Source organism: Ziziphus jujuba, chromosome 9 (assembly GCF_031755915.1).
Source record: "Ziziphus jujuba cultivar Dongzao chromosome 9, ASM3175591v1".
NCBI classification, from domain to species: Eukaryota; Viridiplantae; Streptophyta; class Magnoliopsida; order Rosales; family Rhamnaceae; genus Ziziphus; species Ziziphus jujuba.
In genome coordinates, this window is record NC_083387.1 from 6,133,403 (window position 1) to 6,160,819 (window position 27,417).

A 27,417-nucleotide genomic window follows, 5' to 3' on the forward strand; every position below is an offset into this window, starting at 1 on the left:
TTTTTTTATTCATTTATAAATCCACGAAGTAATTTAGAAGCCACCAGACCAATTATTCATGTATGCCTATAATATAGCATCTTCAATAATCAATATAAATTACTCTACATATATTACATTAAAATTAGCATTATTTAAAATTTAAACGGTATAGATGCATTTTTAATTATAAAATTGTTTTCAATAATAATGTACATAAAATTATTTATTATTATTAATTAATTAATTATTTTATTATTCAATTTTCTGTTTTGAAAGAATTAATTTTTTAGGAAAAATTTTATGTTTTAGGAAATTTGAGAAGGTGCCATTGTGTCTACCAACAACTAACAACTTTTGTAGATGGACAACAAATAATAATAATAAAATCAAATCCTATTTTCTTATGACACATGGCACGTTTTAGTTGGCTGAAATCTACCATGAAGTTTCATGAATGAATAGGTGTATTACCAGAAGAGAAGATCTAATCCACAATCCAAGGCTCATGAACTCCACCATCTACAAGCCCGCCACTCCACCGTTATCGTCTCATCCATCGTTGCTCTTCCCACAGATTGCAGCATGCAAAACCATGAGAGACTTAAACCAAGTGCACGCCCTTTTTATCAAAACCGGTCAAATCCATGACCCTCTTGCCGCCGCTGAAATCCTCAAATTCTGCGCGCTTTCCAGTCGACGTGATACCGAATACGCGCGCTCGGTTTTCCTCCAAATGCGAGAACCCAATTGTTTTTCTTGGAATACCATCATCAGAGCGCTCGCCGAGAGCGATGTTGATGATGACCAACCGATGGAAGAGGCCCTCCTGCTGTTTTGTCAAATGGTTTCTAATGGTTTTGTGGAACCCAATCGGTTTACTTTTCCTTCGGTGCTGAAGGCTTGTGCTAAAATTGGGAATGTTGAAATGGGCAAGCAGGTTCATGGGATGGTTCTCAAGTTTGGATTGGAAAGAGACGAGTTTGTTGTTAGCAATCTTGTTCGGATGTATGTAATGTGTGGGGTTACGAAGGATGCCCATTTTCTGTTCTCTAGGAATGTCATTGATAGCGGTAATATGCATAAGGTGATCAGGGATAGCAGGAGGCAAGAGGGTAATGTGGTTTTGTGTAATGTCATGGTCGATGGGTATGTGAGACTTGGGGATTTCAAAGCAGCTAGGGAATTGTTTGATAGAATGCCTCAAAGAAGTGTAGTATCTTGGAATGTAATGATATCTGGGTATGCTCAAAATGGGCTTTTCAAGGAGGCAATAGAGATGTTCCGTGATATGCAACTGGGAGAAGTACGTCCCAATTATGTGACTCTGGTTAGTGTTCTGCCTGCGATTTCACGTCTCGGGGCACTTGAATTGGGAAAATGGGTACATCTATATGCGGAGAAGAACAAGTTTGAGATCAATGATGTGCTTGGTTCTGCATTGGTTGATATGTATTCCAAGTGTGGGAGCATTGAGAAAGCACTTCAAGTATTTGAAACACTCCCTAAAGAGAACCCAATTACCTGGAATGCCATAATTAGTGGACTTGCCATGCATGGTCGGGCAAAGGATGCACTTCACTATTTTTCGAGGATGGAACAAGCTGGTGTAGTGCCAAGTGACGTTGCATATATTGCAGTCTTGAGTGCTTGTAGCCATGCCGGCTTGGTTGAGGAAGGCCGAACATTTTTCAGCCATATGGTCACCGTAGCTGGCTTTGAACCTAGAATCGAACACTATGGATGTATGGTAGATCTACTAGGGCGTGCTGGACATTTAAAAGAGGCTGAAGAGCTTATACTAAACATGCCAATCAGGCAGGACGAGGTGATTTGGAAGGCATTGCTTGGTGCCTGCAAAATGCATGGAAACATTGAAATGGGTAAACGAGTAGCAAAAGTTTTAATGGGCATGGCTCCTCATGATAGTGGATCTTATGTTGCTCTCTCAAATTTGTATGCATCTTCAGGAGATTGGAAGGGGGTTTCGGAAATGAGATTGATGATGGAGGATATGGATATTAGGAAAGACCCTGGTTGTAGTTGGATTGAGCTTGATGGGGTAATTCATGAGTTTCTCGTTGAAGATGAATCCCATCCTAGAGCTAAAGAGATCCATTTAATGTTGGAGGAAATTTCCAACCAGTTAAGGACAGCAGGCTATAAGCCAGACACCACACAAGTGTTGCTCAACATGGATGAAGAAGAAAAAGAAACTAGCTTGCACTATCACAGTGAAAAGATTGCAATTGCCTTTGGCTTAATTGCTACAAGCCCGCAGACACCACTTCGGATTGTAAAGAACCTACGCATTTGTGAAGATTGTCACTCTTCTATTAAGGTAATCTCAAAAATTTATAAACGTAAAATCATTGTGCGGGACCGAAAGCGGTTCCACCATTTTGAGCATGGAACATGTTCTTGTATGGATTACTGGTAAATTCTCATTGATGAAATTGCAATTGGCACAATGGCACTTGCTAGGTGTAAGTGGTGGATATATATTACTCAACTATATATCATTGGACATCCCAGTTTCATCTAAATTCTTTAAATTCTTTTTGCTGAAAATTACTGTCCATTTTAGGGAGTGAAAATTCACAATCTCAAGTGAATAGGCCCCTCTGCAATGGTGACACTGTACTGTATCAGACACCACAATAATAATATTCAATTCGACCATTAATTTTTACAGTTTGACCTTAATAAAAACCTCTTTTGTACTGATTAACCTATGAAATCCTAAATACGAGGGTACTTTTGTAAAAGGGAAAGTCTAGAACAAATTGTCATGAGCATGTTCTATATGGAACTTTTTTCTGTTTTTGGGTGAATGCATGTTCTATAAGGAACTGCCACGCCTCTAAAGGAGGTCGAGTTCATCTATATGCAATAAGTCTTGCAAACCACAAAGTTATTGGGGCCTATGGCGCTAAGGGTCGAAAACACTCTTGAGTACTTGAAATTAATTTGTCGAGTAAAAATAGAGAAGAAGACCAAAGCCGAAAAGTAAACAAAGTGCTTTAGTAGTTTGTCATTTTCCAGGCTAGAAGCAGGGGAGGACCTAAGCGTAAAATCACATGTACTTCTTATATGATTGTATCATATGTGCTGTGATAAACTTTAGCTATGTGTATTTATATGATTTAGTGTATAGATATTTTCAGAAATTTAGACAAGCATAAGATTCTTTAACCTTCAATCTTAAACATGCAAGTGGTTGAGCATCTCAATTCTGATTTTGAATAAAAGGAGGAAAGCAAATGGAAAGAACCATTTTTTTTTTTTTTTTTTTGACAGAAATTGAAAAGAAAGAACTTAGAGATTGATATATGCAAGAAGAAGGTGATTATAATATAAATAGTAAAAGAAACAGAATCGAAGGTCAACTTTTTCAACAGGGGTAATAATTTATAGTTCCAATGCATCATTAGATACGAAATACTGAGAAAATCAATCAGTATGTCCCCGCCATGCTTAACAAGGGTCATCACACAAGTTAATTTTCCAAATGGTATTTTTCAAATTTTCATAATGCTTTATTACAACGTAAATCAAAGGTTGTTTGTCTTGGGTGAAAAGTGTTATAAAGAAGTATGGAAAAGTTGGAAAAGTTTTTTTGAAAATTAAGAATGGCCAACATTTCTTTGTCCTGTCAGATTATTGATTTATGTCGTTTTATTAGTATCAAATTGATGAAGGGAGTGGAGTATGATTGATATTTACATAAGCAAGAAAATGAGATCCAAAGAAAGAAAACAAATTAAAACAGAGCCCAAGGAACATTACCAAAAAAGGTCAAAGATTATAATACGTGAAAAAGAATGATGGAAAGTGATAAGAGAGGGGTCAAGAAAACCTGAATGATTTGATAGAATTGGCGTGAGCATTTTTTATTTTAATTTTTTTTCTTTTTCAAGTAATAGAATTGGCGTGAGCTTGAGCAGTGAAAAATGCCATCGAAATTGAATCTCATTTCATGAAATCTCCACTTCCTGTCTGTTATCTTCTTATTATTTCACTTCGTATTAGTTACTAAGTGGTTTTTTTTCCTTTTTTTGTTAACCTCTAACAACCTGTGTGTTTTCAAACAAATTCTATTTTTAACATATTTAATGATAAATAGAATTAATGTGTACCATAAAATCCAATGATACCTTAAATTAGTAACCCTTTTTTTTTCTTGTCATTTTTGTAAAATACATTATTATACCAACTAAGGAGTACATATATTCACCAAAAAAACTGAGGAGATACATATTGGGGTGCAAAAACTATGATATAAATGCATTCATAATTCGTACTTTCACATTGGTTATGAAGCGGTTAATCAAGTCTCACTCTCTAATTTTAATTCTGTTGCTGGATACAAATTAATCTGTTAAATTTTAATTATGGCTTCTTCGCATGCATGATTATCATGAAAACTAAGAAAATATTGAATTGCCTAAAAATAAAAAGGTAAAATAATTTAGGCTTGTTTAGCCATATTTTCTATTTTCTGTTTTCGAAATATTGTTTTTAAAATAGAAAATAAAAAACTGTTTTCTGCTGTTTAATGAAAACAATGAGCATTTGGCTATTAATACTTGAAAACAATTTTCAAATTAAAAAACAGAAAAGATATTTGGCTAAATAATTTTTAAATATTTTTTTAAAAAGTTTTCATTTTTTCTCTTTTTTTTTTTATTTCCTTACATACAAAGAACCTTATATATAATATGTTTATAGCTATAATATATATATATATATATATATATATTAATGCATTCACGTATTAATGAATTGTATATATAAAATATATATCAAAATATAATTTAACATTTATTTTCTGTTGAATTTTTATTATTATTATTAATTGATTAACAATATATATAATATTTATAGCTATATATTTTTTTTGGGAATATTTCATCTAAAGTTACATGCTTGCATTAATTTCAATTTAGCCTCTCGGATTTTGAAAATTACAACTAAGACTATTATAGGAGATGTAGATGAAGTTATTTCAAGGGGTGTGAATAAAATAATAGGAAATAAAAATGAAGATTACAATTTCATTAATTAAAAAATTAAATTCTACATATCTAACATAATATTTCCAACCATAAACATCTATAAAATCTCATATTAGCATAATAATAAAACTACTAAATTTTATATGTTACCAACATAGTCAAGCCACATGTTTAAACTTTTTTAACACTGTTGCAAAGGAAAAGTAAAAACAAAATAAATAATAAAAAGGAAAAAAAATAAATACAATGGAAGATAATAAGAAATGAAAAATGGAGATAGGGAAAAAAAATAAAAAATAACTTATAGAAAAACAGAAAAACAATGAAAAAGAAAAAGTAAAAATTAAAAAATTAAAATAAAAAATCTGATAGAAATGGAAAATACGAAAAAAATAATGGAATAAAAGAAAAATGAAAAATTAGGAAAAAGAACAAAATAGAAAAGAGAGAAGAGAGAGAGAGAGAGAATATTTGATAAGGAAAAAACAGAAAATATGGAAAAAGAACAAAATAAAAAAAATAAATAATTGATATAAAAAAATATTTGTCCAAAAAAAATTTGATAAAAGAAGTAAGATAAAAAAAATCAAAAATCAAAAACTAGTAGGTATATAAAGAAGAAAAGAAAAATAAAAAATAATTAATGTAACTTACAAAGGATTAAAACAAAAGAAATAGAAATAATTTTTTTTTAAGTTGTTCTATTAAAAAAAAAAAAGAGAGAGAAAGATAAAATAAGAGAATAAAAAAATTTAATTTGATACATTTATTAAGACATAATATTCTATTTTTTTCTCTCTTTAAGATATTCAAAAAAATTGAAGTAATGTTTTCTCTTTACAACTTTCTCTCTATAAGATAGAGAAACATAGATTAAAAAAAATGATAAAGAAAACAAATTAAAATAATATTTATTTTATTATTTTCAAAATAAATGAAAATATCATTTTATTATTTTTCAAAATTTTCTTCTATTTATTTTCTATAACTGTTTTTGAAAACTGATGACCAAATAAGTAATATTTTATTTTGAAAATAATTTTTTATTTTATAAAACACCTTTACATATTCTATTGAATATCCTACTATTCTCTTTTTAATCTTATTAATTAATAGCAATGAGTCAAAATGGAAGCAGAATGTGGCTGCTATTTAATGAAACCAATATACTCTAGACATCTTTTTCATGGATTAAATGTTGTGACTTGGAGCTTTCCATATGTTTGAAAGCGCATCAATTTGAAAGATCTATTGAATTAATGAGAAATAATTGCTAAAAATTTGATGGAAAACGATCCCTAATAGGTGAGACCCCACAGGAAGGATAAGTAGAGCTCACTCCACGTGAATAACACCTTTAACACCTCCTTTCTCCATCTTCATGTTATGAGCTCCATGGCCATGGACATAGATTCACCTTTTCTTTTCTCCCTTTGCTTTGCAGTCTCACCCCCGAGTAAAAGGGACCCACCAAAACCTGCTGTCTGTACATATGCATCATTAACTTCCCCTACACCCTCATTCATCATCAACCATCAACAAATAAATCAAAACTTTATGTCAAAGGTAATGGAAACGTGTACGGTTGTAGATATAGGATCCAGGATAAATCCAATGGACGTGCTCTTATATTTTGCCTTTTGAAAAGACAAGACTTGGTGGCTTCCTGTGTAGCATAGGAAAAGCATATCTTTTTCTCAAAGAATGCAAAAACCGAAGACTAAAAAATAATAAGAAACTCCAAAGGTGAGCGTGCAGTGAAACAAAATTAATAAATTAATATGAAATTTAAAAAAAAAAAAATATATATATATATATATATATATATATATATGCGAAACCCCAATAATTTACGAAACAATATATAGGGTGTACCTCCTCCGTTGCGTCTCCCTACCGTTGGATCATTATTAGGCCCTTGTGATGAAAAACTTTTTAATAACATGTTATCGGCGCGTCATTATGGAAGAGAATCCTAGTTAGAATGGTAATATGGGTTTTTGCATGTCTCTGTTTTCTCAAATCATGACCGTGGATATATAGACTATCAGACTACTCATAGTCAACACTCTGTCAGCTTTCCCAAAAAGAAACTCCCCCACCAACGCACTACCACCTTTCCTCATTTCTTTCTCTTTTTACCTCTCTTTCTCTTAGGTCTGCTTCATTCATGGCGGTTTTGAAACCCTTCTTTCTCTTTGTTTTCTGCTTCTTTTACATTGTAGACTTTGCTAGTGCGCTCAGCGAGTCTTCTTCTATCACTTCTTCTTCTTCTTCTTCTTCGTCTACTTCTTCTTCTTCGTCTACTTCTTCTGAAGATGTTGTGCTTCTTTTGGGTAAGGTCAAAGCTTCACTGCAAGGTAACACTGAGAACTTACTCTTATCTTCATGGAATTCCTCTGTACCCCTTTGCCAATGGAGGGGCCTCAAATGGGTCCTTTCCAATGGCTCTCCTCTGCTTTGTAACGACCTCTCTTCACCGCAGTGGACCAACATGTCCCTCTTCAAAGACCCATCTCTTCACCTTCTCGCTCTTCAGCTCCCTTCAGCTAATCTCACTGGTTCACTACCCAGAGAGATGGGGGAGTTCTCTATGCTCCAAAGCCTCTACCTTAACATCAATTCTCTAGGTGGAACTGTTCCTCTCGAGCTTGGCTATAGCTCTTCCCTTTCTGACATTGATTTGGGCAACAATTTGTTGACTGGGGCTTTGCCACCATCCATCTGGAACTTGTGTGATAAACTCGTTTCGCTTAGGATTCATGGTAATTTGCTTTCTGGGTCTATCCCTGATCCTGCATTGCCAAACTCTACCTGCAAGAATTTGCAATTCCTTGATTTGGGCGACAACAAGTTTACAGGGAACTTCCCTGAGTTTATAACCCGATTTCTCGAGCTTAAACAACTTGATCTTGGGAACAACATGTTTTCAGGACCAATTCCGGAAAGTTTAGCTGCTCTAAGACTTGAAAAATTGAACCTTTCACACAATAATTTCAGTGGGGTGTTGCCAGTTTTTGGTGAATCGAAGTTTGGTAAGGAGGTTTTCGAGGGAAACAGTCCTGCGCTTTGTGGCTTACCCTTGAAAAGTTGTAGTGGAAGTTCTAGATTGAGCTCCGGTGCAATTGCTGGTATAGTGATTGGCTTAATGACTGGAACAGTGGTCATGGCTTCGGTGCTAATTGGATATGTGCAGAATAAGAAGAGAAAGAGTAGAGCAGACAGTGAAGATGAGTTGGAGGAAGGAGAAGATGAGGAAAATGGGGCTGGAGGTGATACTGATGGTGGTGGTGGTGTTGGAGGTGGAGGTGGTGAGGGGAAGCTTATTTTGTTTCAGGGTGGTGAGCATTTGACCTTAGATGACGTATTGAATGCTACAGGGCAAGTTATGGAGAAGACAAACTATGGCACTATTTATAAGGCAAAGCTTGCAGATGGAGGGACTATTGCTTTGAGGTTGTTGAGGGAAGGTAGCTGCAAGGATAGGAGCTCGTGTGTGCCGGTGATAAAGCAACTGGGAAGGATCCGCCATGAGAATTTGATCCCACTGAGGGCTTTCTATCAGGGAAAGAGAGGGGAGAAGCTTCTGATATATGATTATCTCGCTCACAGAAGCCTTTATGATCTTTTACATGGTAAGCATATTCACTTGCATTCTACTTTATTGTAGTATTTATTCCTTTAGATGTTGAATAGTTTATGCTCTCCTTCGTAACAATTATTTAGCTTTATATTCTAAGCCTTCTGTTTAAGAAAAAGTTATTGAATAACTAATATTCGCAAGGTTGACTCTGTATTCTCTTTGAATGGCTGAAAACGATTCATAAGTTTCAAGCGATAAGTATACAGATGGAAAAGCCAGGATAAAACTAGAAAAGAATTTCATGGTTGGCTGTCCTTGTTAAAGTCTAATAATGATAATTAAAAAGGCTTCACTGATGTGAGAAGATAAGGATCTTCCACAACTACTTTCTATGAATATGGAAGAGTGGAAGCTTAGTTACAGACACGTTTTGATTCCATTCTAAGTTCATAAAAGCCCAATTTTAGAATAGTAACGCTACCACTTCAAACGATTGCGATTCATGATGAGCTTAGCACTGACAAAATGCCAAGTTCATGTGCATTAAGTTGCGTTCAAAATACTAGAGCAAATAATTCTGATGAAGATAAATTAATCAGGACCTAAGTTTGCGGATTCAGAAGGAAAGCCTGAGACAGATAATGGAAGAAGATTTTTCTTTTCAAAAATGTTAAAGGGAAAATAATAGTGACAACAAGTTAGGTCAGAGTAGAAGACTGACAATCTGAACTCCAGGGTCTAAGCATACCTTCATCCTAGAAGACTTTCCTATAAATAAGCTGCGTTGTCTCTCCAATTATTCATGCCAAGATTTGCTACCAAATTTCTCTGTTGCTTTCATTTGGATAAATGCCTGACTCTGTGCTATATCATGTTGGAGCTGGATCACCTTTCACTTGGGCTGCTTTAAAATTCAACATTCATATTCTCTTTTAGCATCCATAATCTCTTGTAGTTAATTTTGGTTTTAAAAGGAAAACAAAAAAATAAAATAAAATAAACCAGATCACCAGAAATGAATTTGAGCGTAACTGAGTGGAATTACTATTAAGACTTCTGTTGAAATTATTTTTACGCATTCTCTTTGTTATAGGTCATAGGCACTCTTTGCAGGTTAACTTTATATATATATATATATATATTGGTGAAACTCTTTTACAGGTCAACTAAATTTTTATATCTTGCTGATTTTGGATGCAGAAAGTAGGGCCGGCAAACCTGTGCTGAACTGGGCTCGGCGACACAGGATTGCATTGGGCATAGCCAGAGGACTAGCATATCTTCACACTGGTCTAGAAGTACCTATTACTCATGGAAATGTGAGGTCCAAAAATGTGCTTGTGGATGAGTTCTTTGTGGCCAGGCTGACTGAATATGGCCTTGATAAAATAATGATCCCAGCTGTAGCGGATGAAATAGTGGCACTAGCAAAGACTGATGGTTACAAGGCACCAGAGCTTCAAAAAATGAAGAAATGTAATTCAAGAACAGATGTTTATGCATTTGGGATTTTGTTGTTGGAGATTTTGATAGGAAAGAAGCCTGGAAAAAATGGAAGAAACTCTGATTATGTGGATTTACCTTCTATGGTGAAAGTGGCAGTTTTGGAAGAGACAACAATGGAGGTTTTTGATGTGGAAGTTCTGAAGGGAATAAGAAGTCCCATGGAAGAGGGATTGGTTCAGGCACTGAAACTCGCAATGGGTTGCTGTGCCCCAGTGGCTTCGGTTAGACCCACCATGGATGAAGTTGTGAAGCAGTTGGAAGAAAATAGACCAAGGAATAGGTCTGCTTTGTACAGCCCTACAGAAACAAGGAGTGAAATCGGTACACCATTCTGAGCTTTCTTCTTCTAAAAATATGGTTTCATTATTGATTGGTATTTTCTATGTTTTTCTTCTGATTAAGGACAGAATCATTCTGGATTGTGATAGTGTTTCTTATCTGGAAGGTTATATTTCTAGGAATGAAAATCAATCAGTTCATGGTATTTAACCTAATATACTGAAATCTTTCATCACATTATCTTCTTCCTTTAAACACCACCGTGGAATGTCAAAGATATCAAATATGCTCAACCATGGCTATGCAGCAATACCAACAATTAAATAAATAAATAAAAATCAACAAATAAATAAAATTAACATCTCTATCATAGTCTACAACACGGTCATTTCAGTCTTCTGAGTTGAGGCTGTTAATGGTACTTCGCCGGTTTTAATTGAGGTATCTCCATGGGACAAGTACCAATTACTCAACCTAAGATCATTTCCTTTTTATGCAAGTAAAGATAGAAATTTTAAACTTTGTAACTTTGAAGCAGGCATATGAATATCAACTCAAAGTCAAGAATTGGTCTATTAATTTATTAGATATGAAAGAGAATGATAGGCGTTTGTGCTACCACATGGCTTAGAGTTGACGACATCAATGAAACTCATACATGCAAAATAGAGCTCCAACAAACCAGTTGGCAAAACATGGCAATATATCTTAGTTTGGAAAATGCATCAAATTCTAATGGGGTCCCCCACTTCATATCACATGCAAACAATGTGGTTTTGTCCATTGAATCTTCCTTTTGTGTTTGGAAAGTTTTTGACATCACAATCTGATTCGAATCGAAACTAAAGTATATATGAGGGAGTCCTACTTTTACTAAACACTACCAGTGGAAACAATGAATATTAAGTGGACAAAAATCATGCCGTGAAAGAGCACAACATATCTATGGTGCTAAGACTTTTTTTCTTTTTCCCTTTCCTTTTTTTTTTTTTTTTTTTTTTTTTTGGTGCATGTGTATTACGATGTGAGACAGATTTTAATTATTAAAAAACGCCTTATTCAGGCCGGTGGGGCGCTAAGAGGCTGTTTAAGCCCAAATCTAAAAATTACAGGACGAGATTGAGAATTGAGATATGCGCATAGACAAACAAAGCAAAATGAGAGAATATTGATTGCTTGAGCACTAGAAGGATGCCGAAGTAAATTCGTCGACAAAAATGTGAAACATTTGATGTAAGAAAAAAAAAATGTACACTTTTTCAACTATTGATTGGGAAAATACAAAATAAGGAGGGTTGTCAACAGAATGACTGCAAACTCACTCATCATAGTGCTATATAATGATAATAACAACAATTATAATGATAATAAAAGGAAGGGAAAATGAATAATTTTTTTCTTCCTTTCTTTCTTTTTTTTTTTTTTTCCAATTTTTGTTCCTTTCTTTTTTAATCATTTTTTTTGTTTTGATTTTGTGGTTTTTTGTTTATAATGTTGAAATTAACATTGGCGGCCACGGCGGCAGCTGAGGACACCAGCACCAGAGGTAATGGAGCCAACCATGGATGAAGACTTGGCTCCTAAGCTAGAGGCTCTGGCATAACTAGCTGCAGCACCAGCTCCTGATGGAGTGAAGTAAGCTCCATTCAGCAAAAGATCACCTTCTGATCTCCAATTCCAATGCTTCCATACACCGTCTGATGTTTCAACTCTCTTTGTAACCTGTCAACATCAAAAAACATAACCAAATTTATCAAGAAGTTCCCATCATATCAGTATCTCTGATTAGTATATCAAATCTAGATCATTTTCAATTTTCAATTTTATTTTATTTTATTTTTATTTCTTACCTCCTTAGCAAAAGGGTTGCTAGGGGCAAGATATCTATTGCCCTGGCTGTTAATAGTGGGGTTAGCACTTCCACCAATAGCATACATTTCCCAGTGTGTGTAGTCATTATTTACCACATGGAAATATCCATGTCTACATCTGCAGCATTGATTTTAATTTGTAACCAAGTCAGCTCAAGGCATAATACATACACAAGATAAAAATAAAAATAACATAAAATTGTTACCTAGGCATCCTCTGGATAAGACCTTCGCCAAAATGGTTGTAGGCGATGGTCACTTGCATTTGCTTGTCCCTTGTATAGGAGTCACTGTGACCTAACAGCATAACCTGATTTTCCAACGACGAACACAATATTTTTATTTTTTTAAGTTAGATAATAAATTTGTGTTAAAAAGTGGTTAAAATCTTAAAATGATTGTGAGCATATAGACGGACCTCATTGTGGTGGGTAAAGTAGTTGTTAGAAATGGTAATAGAGGTCGAGCCCATAATAGCATCAACAAGTCCATCAGCACAATTAGATAGAGAATTATGATCAATCCAAATGTGACTGGATCCGAATATGGAAATGGCGTCCCCATCAGCTATTGTTCTCCAACCATAATGTGATGGTGAGCTCCTAACCATTGCATTCCCAGTGGGTTTGCAATCATGGATGTGTAAGCCATGGATAATGACATTGGTGATAAATTGAATTGTGATGCAAGCCCCGTAAGCAATATGGACATTCACACCTCGACCATCGATTGTCTTAAAGCTGTTCATGATGAGCTCCTGCTTTAAATTTATCACCATGTCCCTCTTGAACACAATCCACAATGGCCTATCTTGGATCACCGCGTGCCGGAGCGTACCGGGTTTCGGGTTCACCGGGTCATCATCCCCCGGGTCGTTCACAACATAGTACCTACCATCACGACCACCCACCGCATTGCGCCCGAACCCGATACCGCAATTGGCTAGGCGCTTGCGGTGGAGGTGCCAACCAGGGTCACAGCGCCAGCAGTCATCAATTGGATTCCCTGTGGCACATGAGAAATAACCCAAATTCCTTCTCTCACTGCTGTTCCTAATACTCCTGAGAAAATTAAATTAGCCGAGAAAAACATTATCATCATGGTAAATAATAATAATAATTGAGGGGATTTTTGCATATTTCACTTTTTTTAGCATTTTAAATTTTATTATACTGTTGCAATGGAAAAAAACTAGAGCATGTGGAAGCTATATCAGATTGATGAAAATAAATAAGTTGTCCCACATGCATTTAGTGGTAGGCCATGTGAACAAATAGTAAAATATGCGTACGGATAGAATGGTTACGGTGCATACGGAAAATTACCCTTTTTCTTTTTTGTTTTTTTGTCTACGCGTCACTACAGGTATTAAATGTCAAGGTGGGGGTAAGAACTCACTCTGTCTGGTACTTGATGTGTCGGTGGAGTATATAACTTTTTGTTTTTTTGGTTGGAAGAAAAAAATTGGGTCATTTAGTAAGCTCATGCTACTTTCATTGAACAACAAAATTTCTCAGTTTGGCCAGCTACTTAATGAGGTTAGATCATAAAAAGGGGGGAAAAAAAAAATCTGCCATAATATTCAAGTATGAAAGCCAGATCTCTGCTTTGTGGTTTTTGAGCCGATTGCTGTTGAGTCATGACAGGCTGGTGATTGGATGCAAAAATTTAAGCAGGCCACACCACTTTTATTGAGAAAGTGAAGCTATACACTAAGTGTGATTGTCTCGAGCGAATTCTTATTGGTGAATTTTGACCCTTTGGTTCACAAATTATGAGAATGGTGTAGAAAAACAGCGCAAAAAAGAAAAAATTCACTGCTTTTTCTTTATCTGTAGGTAGATCATAAATTATATGAGATATTGCATTGATGATATAGACATATATATATATATATATATATTAAGTTGGTTCACATGATTTGGTTGAATATGTATCGCTTATAGGTGTTTTTTTACCAACCAAAGATCTGCTATGAGAAGGCAGAATATCATAAATAAGCTACATGAACCTTATTAATGAGATTTGGTCATGATAAACATTCATGTTTTGTTTGTGATATTTGCATCACTTATTATCACTATAAAGTATATATATAGACGTTTAGAATGAGGGAATCGCATGGCATGCAAAGTAGTCTAGTCTAAGTAGAGGTTTAAAGAGAACCAATTAGAATGGGAATATGATATATAGATAAACAAAAACACAAAGACAAAATCACACCAAACATTGGAATTGGTACATATCTATATAACTAATGGACTTTAAGAATTGAGATTTGGACCATCGACGATAATGACAAAAGGACGACTAATAATTTATAAAAAGCGTAACGAGCGGATCTGGCAACATGGGCATGTGGGTAAGTTGGCAACTAATTAAAGATGAAAGAGGGACGAGACTGCAAGCAGAGACAGAGAACATGGTAGTTGATTCCTCACACTCCAAAAAGGAAAAGTTTTTAATTATTTTTATTTCTAAAAAAAGGATATTATATATAATAAAACAAGTATAGAATATTATCATCAAAAACTTCACAAAAAGGGATTTATAACCAGATCTTAACGAATTGTACTAACGGAGAACCAAAAACTTAATAATAAGTTTAAAAAGTAGAGAAACGAGACTTGCAAAGATTGATATGCTTCGACAAGACTTTCTATCCACAGACTATTATTCTCTGGATTATTGTCCTATTATAAATCGATTCATCAACATTTTCATTCCCACTTGCTTCCCATCTAAGCAATTCGTTGTAAAATTTGGAAAATGGGTTTTCCAAAACAAATAAAAAGAAAAAAAAAAAAAAAAACGAGGGTAATAAAACATATACAATGGAAGTATAAGACTTTTGGTTGAGACTTGGCTCATATACTTTATTGGTAATGAGCAAAGGACATCGGGAAATGCAAGACAATTCATAATATTCTAATTTCAGGCTAACATGCAGCTTCCCTACTTCATGTTAAGTCTTTGACCACTGGTAAAACTTGTTTTTGACTGATGAGTCCGAGTCCGAAAGGAGAAGGGTCGGGCATTTGAAAAGGACTTGTGAGAACTGGGTTTTTTGCTATTTTAGTAAATATAATGTGCAGGTCATGTGGGATCTTTAATTTTTCTGCGACCCCCTTAATATTATAAATTGAGGAATTTCAAGACTTTATGCGTGAAGGAATATTTAACCGTACTGTTTGATTGAAAATTATATTAGTGTTCAAAATTGATTCACTTGTCTCACGTAAATTAAATAATAATAATAATAATAGAAAAGAGAGAGACTTACATATCAACCATAGAAGCAATTTCGTCTGGATTATCTACAGCATGTTCATTAATCCAATTATCATCCAACCTGAAAAGTGTAAATATACATCACAAAAGTCAAAATTAAATTGGAAAATCCAATTGCAAAATCCTAAACCTTAAATTCACATGAAAACTTTTTATAAATAGTTGCAAAAGTGACATTCGGACTCGTAGAGAACCTATAAAAATGCATTGGAAAATTTTTTTAAAAATTTGAAATGACTAATTTGACCTTTGAACAGTGATGAATTTACATCAAGCATAGACATTGATCAAGCACGAATAAAGAAATTTTCGAGGCTGATTTTGTATGTAAGAAAATCTTACAGAGGTCCAGAAAAAAAGGTCGAAAAAAGAAAGTAAGCTGGTTTTTCTCGTAGACTGAGAAAAGACAAGACGAGCTAGAGCTACAAAAAAATCTTTAAAAAAACTGCCGTAACGAAATTAACGATTGCGATTATTCAGATCCGATCTGAACGACTTATTAGATTGTGCAAAACCAATTTGGATTGCTATCCAAATCTCGAGCCTAGTTTATCCAATATTGGTCCAAGTTTATAACTTTGAACCGTACAACTGAAAGATCTAAGCTTGAAGTTCTCATTGATTCTTTGTACTCAAAATACTGACCTATCCGCCATTGTCGAATTTTCAGAGCTCTGCAACTTCTCTGTTTCAACAAATCTGTCGCAAACCAAAAGAAATAAAAATAAATAAAGAAGTCAGTCAATGGATGATCAAATATTCAAATCACTTTCTTCTCCTGAATTCAGTAGCAAGTCTACAAATGCAGCAAATTAAGAAAATGCATGCTTCAGTTTAGCTTATATATATATATATAAATATATGTATACATACCTTGACTGTACATCATCGCCTTTCGCCATTACAATAAAGAGCGATGAAAATAGGAAGAAGACGAGGAAGCGTGTTAGAGAAACCGCCATTGTTTTGGTACTCAGAGCTCTGTTTTTCTCTGTATCTCTGTCACGATAAATGTCTCTGTTTTATTTTCTCTATAAAGCAGAGACCCTCTCCCTCTATTTTCTGTCTCGCTATGAATTGAAAGAATGAAATGGAAAATGAACTTAATGGAGTCAAAGAAAAGCTACGATGGAGCCGTGTTTTTATAGCCGAAAAAAGGGAACGTTTTGAGGTCTTAAAAAAAAAAAAAAAAAAAAAAAAAAAAAAGGGCCTAACTAGTAACTTAGATCAGCACCTCCTTAACCATGGTTAAGTTAAAGAGCATCCCTGACCCCTAATCTAACCACGCTTAACCACCTTTACCACCTCTTACCACCTCCCTAACTGCCACTAACTGAATCCCATCGCTCATACTACTTTTTTTTTTTTTTTTTCCTTTTTCTTTTTTCATTTTGAAAAAAAAATAAAATTCCACTTGTATAATGATATAAACAACGCAAGGGAGGGAGGGAGGGAGGGAATTGATCATTTACCACTCCCACGTGTCGAGGTGTGTGTGTCGGTCAGTCACGTGCCAAACCCCTCTCTCTCTCTCTCTCTCTCTCTCTCTCTCTCTCCCTCCGTCTGACACCTCTGCGAACCTCAAAAATAACTGCACCGGCGACCCTCCCTCCCTCCCTCCCTCCATCGCTCTATGATCCTCTCTTCCTGGGACCATTCGTCCACGTCAGCACCGTTATTTTGCCAAAATAACATTCTTTTATTTTTCTCACTCGCCAAGGGTATCGAAATTTCTACTCGCTTTCACGTCCAGCCATGTGGCCACGTGGACGACGTCGAGGCGTACGTGTAGAGGTATAAAAAGAATTAGCGTCAAATTGACAGGTGTCCTTTCAATGAGTACGGCCCTTTCCGTATAAAATTGTTTTAGACGAAAGTACCAGGCAACCGGTTCTTTCGGTGAGTGTTCGTACTCAAATCCCAATATAAATGTTTTTAAATCTTCCCGCTTAATTAGGATATCTTAATTCTGATTCAAAGGCAGCGTGACTCATAATTTCTTACAATTACCAAAGTGATTCCATCATATGTCGATCCCACGCCTGTCATTAAAAATATATATATATATATATATATATATATATATATATATATTTTTTTTCCCTTATGTTTGTGTTTTTTAAGTTGTTTATTTTTTAGATAAAAAAAAATTGTTCGTCTAAAATAACAATTGTGGTAATTTGTTTAATTAAAAAAAAAACTACATAATAAGAGCGAGATGATCCCCCGAATTAATCCGTAGTCTATTCCCTTTAGTATTTTGTTCTTAGTTTTACCTTATTTGACTCGAATAACTAGATTTGGATGGAAGGGATAAATTAATTACTGGAAAGCAAATTACAGGATCATCCCTTTAGTTTATTTATTTTGCATAAATTTCAAAGTTTTTTTTTTTTTTGAAAAAAAAATTTCTAAGTATTTTTAAACTATATAATAACTCCCTATGTTTTATTTTTGTTAATGCTACCCTTTATGCATAAATTTAGATGCTCATGTTTAATTTTTGTTTTTTTTTTTTATATGGATATGAAAAAAAAAAAAGCATAAGTATTAAAAACACTATTGTACAAAGATTAATAGATGTGAAGAGTTATAAGGTTAAAAATTCAGAGATATATATATATATATGTGTGCGTGTAGTAAAAGGGTATCACAGTATTAAATGAAATATGAGAAAGTGTTATGTAATTCTTAAAAATCAATGCTAGCTTTACAGAAGTTGCAAAACAGTGTGAATGTAACAATAATTTTCCATTAGTTAAAATGATGGTTAGTGATTTATACGAGTAAAAGTGACGCTATTTTTTTTTTTATTTTTATCTTTTTCTTTCACGACCTCTCCACCTCCTTGTGTTATTGTTATTATTATTATTATTATTTTGTGGCTGTCCTCGTGTTATTATTATTTTGGTTTGTAGTTTTGTTAGGCTTTTGGCATTATTTTATCAATGAAAAAATGCGGTTCTATTTGTTTGCTTTATACGCGTTAGATTTGACATTGAGTATTCAGTTCAGTTCCCCATAACATGTATGGGTTTAATTTGTCCAACTACAATTTTTTTCTTTTTTTTCTTTTTCTTTGCTAAGTTAAATCAAATCTATTTTGGTACGATTTTATATGCATGGATTTCTTACATATTTCAAAACCAAGCCAATCAGCTATCATATATTCATGTTACAGCCGCACACACCAAAAATATAAAGGATAAAAAAGTTATATGTTACCTAGCTAATACATTAAAATTATATACAAAGTGTTATCTCATTGAACTTCTTTTTACTATTTTTAATTTTTAGAAAAAGAGAGAGAAAGTATTAATTAGTCATCTTAACTCTTCGACCGGCATGTTGCATTGAATTTAGCATTGTTTTGCATGGGATGTAAATCTGGGAATATTATTATCCATCAAGATGGGACCCCCCCATGTCCTCCTGAACTCAGTCCTCTTGACTGTATATCTCTTGCTTTTAACAAGCTTAATCAAATCAAATGCCCAAAAAATATGCTACAATTTTGCTTTCTGCTCTTTATTGCTAATTTTCAGTGCGGAAATTGGTAATAATGCTGTATCCTTGTAGGGTCAGGGTATTCATACCCACAAAACTTTCTAAGCTGTACGGCTTTCGCTTCCTTAATCACTGTACATAACTATTTATTTATTATTATTGTTTTTTTTTTTTTTTACATTTTTTAAAGGGTTGAATTGGAGTCAATTTTGTTCCAATTTCTTTCTTCATTTTTTTTTCTCAACGTATTTCCTATAAATGATTGTGAGGTTGACTGAAATATTAGCTAATTTCGTAATTGTTTTTTTCTCTTTTGTACGTGTCACCGTCAATTTATTCATTTTTGTTTTTATTTATTTGCTAATTGCTATGAAACTTTTTTTTTATTATTATTTAAAAAATAAATAAATAAATAAATAAACATTCAATAATTGGATAAGGATAATAGAAAGCGCGATGCATCTGATCTGGCCCCGATTAGATCTTCTGCATATGGGCCATCCAGCGGTTCAATCGTCTAAGACATCATTATGTTAATTGCCACTTACCAATACTACACCCTGTATATTTATTCTGCTTAAATAAATATTGTATATATTTTCGTCCTGAATAATCGCTCAATTCAGATTGAATTTTAAGAAATTTATTACAATTAGTACAGCAAAATTATATATTCTTTATGTGGGAGAGTATTTATGAAAAGAATAAGAATACTGCTAGTTCTTCTTTCAATTTTCAAAGTCATTCTCATAATACTTACCCAAAAAAAAAAAAAAAAAAGTCATTTCTCGTAATAATTACTGATTTTACACTATTAAAGCATAAGTAGTAGTAGCGGTAGTAATTACAGCCTCAATTAATGAAAGCTGCCATTCCTCCCTAGTGCTTTTCCGTGGTCTCATAATGAATTATGACACAAAATAATTGTTTGGCAATTAATGTTTATAACTTTTATAGTTGTGAGTAATTAGTCTGTGCTTTAAATCATTGAAAATAAATATTCATGATTAACAAATGTTAATTATTACCCTTTCAAAAAGAAATAACGTTAATTATTATCTTTCTCTCCTTATTTTGTAATTATTAGGCGAGGATTAGATTGATGGATATGTTTTTACAGCTACTGCTTAACTATAGCTTTTTTTTTTTTTTTGTTTTTTTAATAATCAAGTTAAACATTTTTATGTTGAAGCCCCACAAAAGAAATTATATACGGAAATAAATATACAAACATATCTAAAGTAAACAAATGCCAATTTAACTGCCTAATTAGTGTACCGTACCAAACCCTGTAAAATCGTGAAATTATTCAATTACTTCACATCATATATGCTAAAAAAGTAAAATTGTTGGAAAAGGTCTTGATCGTATGTTTCTTTCTCGCAAAATTTCCAAAAGAGGAGTTGATTTCCCTCGTTTAAGCACCAAGAATATTGATTATGGAAGAATTTCATTATGACTTTTGTATAATGTATATATATATATATATATTTCTCACCGTACCAGATACAATAATTGCTTGCTTACTCAATTTTCAAATTGTATACCAACCTAAATCCATATGAAACTTGATGGAATTAGACCAAAATCCGGACTATTTTTAAAAAAAAATTCAATAGAGAAATATATAATTTATTTTAGTATTATACGTTTACTTTGTACAGATATTGAATGTTATCCTTTTATGTGGTTAATGGGTCAACCTCTAATACCCAACATAAAAACTAGTGACCACAGGTCCAAGTTTCCGACCAAATTCCCTGAATGGAATTCGCAAGTTTTAAGTTGAAAAATTCTCTGCATTGAATCATATAATAAAAATATTTGAAAACATGGAAGGTTTTTTTAGGTGTGAAATCCTACCATATCCCTACTCACATGGAATACTTACCGCTAATCAAGGCCACCTGCTAATCCCAAACTTAATTAAAATTAGGGAGAGAGAGACAGAGTGGTGGTGGAAGGGTAACAAACAGTTGAGAGAAGCAAAGGGAAAGCTGAGAGGGTGACACATAATTAATTAAGAAGCAAATATATATATATATATATATATATATATATATTTGGTAAAATCCCTCAACCACATGGTTTCTCATTGCCCATCCCTCTCCAACTAAACCAGAGACAAAAAGTAGAGGATTGAAGATAAGCAAAAGTATTGTGGTGCTTTGAAATTCTATTTTGAAAAACAAATATTAGTTTCTTATTTGGAACGTGTTGTTTTCGAAACCCAATTCCTTTCTCTAGTCCTACCTGCAATTGGATGTAAAACCAACCATTAATATTGCAAAGTATAATTACTTCCATTGAGGCATTAATTCTTTGTGGGCATTAAACGAGACTATATATTAGTCAGCCATTATAAGCTGAATTGATATTGTTATAGCAATTGAAATTGTGCTTCTTCAATTATGGTGAGGATGAACCTAACATAAATTTAACCACCCCAACTTAATTAGACTTATATTACATTATAACAAGAATATGTTGTTTTTATATTGCTTTCTTTCTTATGTGAAAGGAAAAACCCACCCAAATGGTACTCATTTTATCTTTGTTTCTCATTTGAAATTATCTTCTATATATTTAGCTCTATCTTCCAAAGAAAAGGACAACTGCCAAAATATCCAAAAAGACTGAAGACTGAAATATAAGCAATAAAAGATTAGAATTAAAATCAAATCTCAATGGTTTACATATGGCTATTACTCTTTGCGGAATTCGAGTAATGACTTGCACAAATTAAAAAAGAATATATCATTTTCTCTCTTCCTTTTTGATAGTGTGCAATAGAGACATTCGTGGTTTGTGAGGAAGACAAATGTACATATCACTTAATTAATGGTAAACACACTAAAACTTAAATCATTGAATCGTAGAAGAGGGGGGAAAATGCATTTTGGAGTAGTCATGAGCTTGATTTGATGATGTCATGGAAAGGTAGTCTAAATTAGGCATATTGAAGTTAAATATACAATACGAGTTTCATATATATATATATATTTTTTTTTTGACAATTACGACCATAGAAAAGCTTATTATTATTTATTTATTTATTTATTTATTTTAACTTTCCTTTCATGATCAGAGTATATGGGCATGGATGTATGTGGGTCTTACTTGTGTTCCCTTCCTTCACATCAGACAATCATGCTAATAATGCAAATGCCAGCCAGTTGTGGCTCTCCATTATAGTCTTTCATACATATAATTTATTTTATCATATAAAAAATATTTATGAAGTCAATTTGGATTATTGTTCATTCTATATTATTATGCATAAAGGGCTTTTCATTTGTGGGATCAATACATAGGTCTTAGGTATTTTAATATAATTATTATATGTAATACAACAGCAAATGCTCTCGGCACGTAACTATAAGCTTCAAAGTTAGGGCATGTGACAAAGAATCTGCCTATCTCTTTGCTACTAAACTACTAAGAACCCCTAATTATTTTCACATGGCCCATCAAGTCGTTAATTGGCTATTAGAGGTCTTCGAACCCAGTCATTTTATATTTATATATATTTATAAGATATATCTTATATAGGACTGGGAATATTCTAGTATTTGTTACGTGCCAAAAGCTAGCTAAAAGATACGCTTTTCTTTCTAGAAAACAATTACAAGATAGATTTAACAAAATAAATGTCTTAGCATATTAACCTCTTATTAAGACGTCTATTTAGATATTAATCCTGTGATTGCTTTCTCAAATAATTTTTAAAATGAAATTCCTTCAAATTAATTTAGGGTTTGGGTTAAGGCTATGCTTTACAATAATATCAGGCATTATATAATTAAAATATAATATAAATTAAAGATGCATTTTATATAACTGATAAAAGTAGAATTTTAATTCATAGAGTTTTGTATAATAATTTTTTTTGAAAAAATTTTTTTATTAAAAAATTAATAAGCATTTAATTGTAAATAAAAAAATTATATTGAATACTTATTGAGTTTCTATACAAACTAAAAAAACAGCATTAAATGTTAATTAAATTTCCATATAAATTTAAAAAAATTATAAAAATATAAAATTTTAAATTTTTAAAATAATTTAAAAAAAATTATTTTTTTAGTCAACAAATATTTGTTAATTCTTACCAAATATTTTTACTTTTTAATAAAAAATATTTTTAACCTTTGAACAGAGCTTTTAAATAAAAATAAAATAAAATAAAAACTCTAACAAATAAACAAAAACTACAGTGGATAAAAAATGATTTAGAAAAACTTAATTGGGCTGCTGCCGTACGCATAAGTATGTTGGTCCATAATGTTAGTCTATCGAGGAGTACATTTTCATGTTCTATAGGTAAAATAGTACTGTAATTGATTAATTTATATTATGTTATTATTTCTTTAGCAATAATTTTTTTCTTAGTCAATGGTTTTAAAATGTATGGAGAAGTAATTAGCGTTCAATCTTCTCTTTCTAGGGAAGCAAGATTTTTTCCATTATTTTTTTCAGATGATAACGGATATATACCACCAAGCAACACATTTAGATTTTATAGAATATTGTACTGATTTTAAGGTGGCTAACCCATTTATAAAGATTTTACTATTAATTCTGGAGACTCTTAAAATATTTGAATTCATAATCAAGAAAATATATTTTAAGATGATTGTTTTCGGAAAATTTGTTTAGGCTTATAGTGTTCTTCAAAGTCTTATTTAATTTAAACACATAAATACAATTAATATAGCAATCATCATTCTGCCGGAAGAATATGAAAATATTCATTGATCTCATCATTAGTTAGGTTCAATAAGAAAATTATAACTTTGTTTCTTTTTAATAAGCTACAAGGACTATTTAAAAAAAAAAGAAAAATACTTATAAATTGTGTTTTCTTTTTTTCTTTTTTTTTTTTTTTTGGGTAGAGATTTTATGTACCGATAATTGAAACGGAAGATTTTTTTTTTTTCCAAAAAAATTGATAAAAGATTCAAATTCAGATTATGTTAAAAAAAAAAATTGTATATGAAAAATACACACACACACACACGTATATATATATATATATATATATTCCCATTGAACTAAACCGGTCAATGTAGCACATTAAGATAGTTATGAAATAATAGTTTCTTTTTTAAAATTCTTGGTAAAAAAAGGAAGCTAGCTAGCCTAACAAGAAAATGTCATGTAAACCCTAATAACTTCCAATGTGACTCATAAAGCTTGAAGCTAAATTTGACCCCCCAAAACTAAAAATACGGACTTTGATAAAAAGATTTATTGGTTTTCTTGCATTCATAATGATCCTGTAGAGAGCTGTGGATGTTTGGGTTGAAAATCCTCATTAACATTTTCTTGTTTGGCCAAATTGTTGAACGACCATTGATTGTTTTCCTTCAAGTATGCGTCTCTGCCTAAACACCAAGCGAATTTTGCTTAAGTTTGGCGCAAAAAATTAAGCACCAAAATCATCATCTATTAGAGCCGCATTTGGTGCCACAAACTCTGCAATGCATCCGGCACTGTGTTTTTCACTTAATTGCCAAAAGAATTTCTTCATGGTTTTGTCTTTCCTCTCTCTCTCTCTCTCTCTCTCTCTCTCTCTCTCTCTCTCTCTCTCTCTCTCTCTCGCTCTAGAAAGTTGCAATTTGATCCTCTCTATCTCATCAGCCAAAAGATCAACAATCATGTGCGCTTAAGCGTATGCAATAAAAGTTGACCAACTAAGCAAAACCCACTTTTTTGTTTGTTGGGTTGCTGTCTATCTATCCCTCACATAAATCCAACAATAAAAAACCAAACATTTATCAAAACCCTTCACTCAAAAGCGAAAAAATAATATAAAAAGTTATTAGAATCCTCTTCACCCATTGGACACAGCCAGAGGATCTAATGTGTACGGGTGTAAAACATCTATTTGGGCCTTGGATAGTATTATTATTGTGATTATTAATGTATTGGCCCACATGGATATGTTATCCATTTAGATTTAGATATAATAGAAGAAGAACATGACTTTACTTGTAGTTGGGAAATAGCACAACTCAAACCCCCCATGTGATTTCATCGTTTTGATGATTTGTACTTGTTTTTCGAGCTGGCAATGGCATATCATTCCATTTCACTTCCAAACTTCTTTTGCATTATTGACAGTGCTCTTTACCCACTCCATCCACATTTCACCCATTAACTCTCTTTTACTGCTCTCGTATACTCTTCAAATTCACATTCCAGTTGTTTCAACAATGGAGGGAATTATTATCGATTCACAGATTTTTATTTATTTATTTATTAAGTAATATAATATAAATACGTATATATATATATATATATATTTATTTTGGTAAAGAGAAAATGGAAAGGTTAGTAAATGAATGCTCTACCATGGTATAATAAAACTGTGGGATATCATAATATAATTTAGCATAATTAATAGTGTAACTAATATTCTTCAAACTTAATTTTACTTTTCCTAAAAAAAATAAAAAGTAACAGAATGGTTTGAAATCTTAAAGTAAATTGCATTTCATCATTTTCAATTATTTTTTAAAAGAAAGTAAAAGCTACTATACGCCCCTTCCTCCCCCATGATCTCTCTCTCTCTCTCTCTCTCTCTCTCTCTGTAGTCTTTACTAAAATACGACAAGTCGTATGGCCGTAGTATACTTGTTGGTGCCTAACCTTTGGGCAAGTGTTTTAGGAAACAACCCAATCATGTTGGATCTCTGTCCAAGAATGAGTTCATGGGTTTCCAATATGGGGGATGGGTGGGGCTCCTGGGTACGTTCTTATAAGATATTCTATATACAGCCAAGAAAATAACTGTATACACCTTAACTTCTATTTGAATTACCGACTTTTTTTTTTTCTAATTTCTATTTTTCTAAAGTTAAAACATAAGGTGGTTGTTGTTGGCACGTTGAAAACTTGTCATCGACTTATCAGAGGATCGGTGCCTGACAAGATTGGGATGTGATTCAATGATTTACAATTTAGATTTTAGAATGGATGATAAATGATTGCAATCAAGTTGATCGGTGTTTTGTGGGTGTTACTAATAAAGTTTAGGCAGGAACAAATAGCAGTAAAAATAAAATAAGAACAATTTTTATTTAAAATTATTATAATTTTGTTGATAATGTGATTCTGAATTGGCCATTTTTTTTGTTTCTTGAAGAGGCAGAGGCAGATAGAACAAGGTCCAGTAATGTTCAAGACCCTAGGTAGGACTCACAAAACCCATCAGTAACACTCTTCTAAAGACAAGAACCTTTTGGTAATTCAGCATCCAAATCTAATCAGACGACTAATAAAGAGCCAACAGGCTACTTTAAGAATTCTCTGGTATCCATTACCCAAAAAAAAAAAACTTGCTAAACACCAACCAAACAAAACACTTCATGACCCTCCATATTAATTAATATTATCGTATATTAGGCAATAAATATAATCAATCCTCTAACAAATTTGGATATCCATGAATCAATGGGAAAATAACTTAGAACAGTTATTTATTATTTACCTATATTTATTATTTACCTAGAAAAATGGAAGGGATCTTAGAGTTTAGACCCTAAAACAATTATTCTACTAGATAACGTCATAAACATCACCTACTTTTCAAAATAATAATAATAATAATAATAATAAATTACTTTTCCATGCCAAAAGCACTACTTTTTGTGAAAGTTCTGGGATCGAATCCCCACTTAAAAGAACAAAAAAGGTGAAAAAATAAAAATAAAGTGAATCCCATTAATTGTACTTATAGATCACCCATAGTACTCAGCGCGGTTAAATTTCAGCTACAGTCAATTATAAGAAAGAATTCCATCAATTCTAGAACGATAGGTAGCATCCATTTACCTAGATTCATCTCCTATTCTATGCAAGGGAAGCCTTCTTTCTAGAACAGCAATCTTCATTTTTTAACAAAAATTCTATAAAGAGGTTGTTAACTTTTCCCGGATGGATATGTAAGGTTACTTTTATTAGTTGATCAACATTTTTTTCCTTTGGGTTTCAGAATCCAACGTCACTAATCAAATAGATACTTTCAACATCACTTAGCTGATTTCCATATATGGCGACAAAGACTCAAGAAAGTTGGTCGACATTTTTTTTTTTCTTTGGGTTTCAGAATCCAACATCACTAATCAAATAGATACTTTCAACATCACTTAGCTGATTTCCATATATGGCTTTTATATCTAACCGTCACAAACATAAAAAACGAATCTATGTTTCAATGTAACCTATATATAGTGGTTATAAGCTACGTCCGTGTATAAGCATATTTAAAATGAAGATGTTTTAGACCAATTGATGATATCCTGCCAATCGTTTGTAAAAGTTTCAAACTAGTCCAATTTAATTGATTCCAAGAACAACAAAAAAAATGATAGATATA

At 32.8% G+C, this 27,417-nt stretch overlaps 3 protein-coding genes across 3 annotated transcripts; 2 read left to right on the plus strand and 1 right to left on the minus strand.

The window, feature by feature from the left end:
* Positions 1–454: 454 nt before the first annotated feature.
* On the plus strand, positions 455–2,506 carry LOC107426560 (pentatricopeptide repeat-containing protein At5g48910). Its single transcript, XM_016036774.4, has one exon. It carries the CDS (start codon positions 488–490, stop codon positions 2,417–2,419), a length of 1,932 nt encoding a protein of 643 aa, XP_015892260.3. The 5' UTR covers positions 455–487; the 3' UTR covers positions 2,420–2,506.
* A 4,519-nt stretch (positions 2,507–7,025) lies between these two features.
* LOC107426549 (putative kinase-like protein TMKL1) lies at positions 7,026–10,600 on the plus strand. Its single transcript, XM_016036755.4, has 2 exons — positions 7,026–8,632; positions 9,781–10,600. Exons 1-2 carry the CDS (start codon positions 7,168–7,170, stop codon positions 10,419–10,421), a joined length of 2,106 nt encoding a protein of 701 aa, XP_015892241.3. The 5' UTR covers positions 7,026–7,167; the 3' UTR covers positions 10,422–10,600.
* A 905-nt stretch (positions 10,601–11,505) lies between these two features.
* LOC107426571 (probable pectate lyase 8) lies at positions 11,506–16,658 on the minus strand. Its single transcript, XM_016036790.4, has 7 exons — positions 16,401–16,658; positions 16,173–16,226; positions 15,520–15,588; positions 12,655–13,297; positions 12,443–12,546; positions 12,216–12,354; positions 11,506–12,087 (listed from the first exon to the last, which is right to left on the minus strand). Exons 1-7 carry the CDS (start codon positions 16,487–16,489, stop codon positions 11,866–11,868), a joined length of 1,320 nt encoding a protein of 439 aa, XP_015892276.1. The 5' UTR covers positions 16,490–16,658; the 3' UTR covers positions 11,506–11,865.
* Positions 16,659–27,417: the final 10,759 nt, after the last annotated feature.

Coding starts and splice junctions, on each gene's coding strand:
- LOC107426560 (XM_016036774.4), top strand. CDS start 488: ATGAACTCCACCATCTACAAGCCCGCCACTCCACCGTTATCGTCTCAT.
- LOC107426549 (XM_016036755.4), top strand. CDS start 7,168: ATGGCGGTTTTGAAACCCTTCTTTCTCTTTGTTTTCTGCTTCTTTTAC. Junction 8,633..9,780: donor CCTTTATGATCTTTTACATG/GTAAGCATATTC, acceptor TTTTGGATGCAG/AAAGTAGGGCCGGCAAACCT.
- LOC107426571 (XM_016036790.4), bottom strand. CDS start 16,489: ATGGCGGTTTCTCTAACACGCTTCCTCGTCTTCTTCCTATTTTCATCG. Junction 16,227..16,400: donor GGCGATGATGTACAGTCAAG/GTATGTATACAT, acceptor GGTTTGCGACAG/ATTTGTTGAAACAGAGAAGT. Junction 12,547..12,654: donor ACTTTACCCACCACAATGAG/GTCCGTCTATAT, acceptor TTGGAAAATCAG/GTTATGCTGTTAGGTCACAG.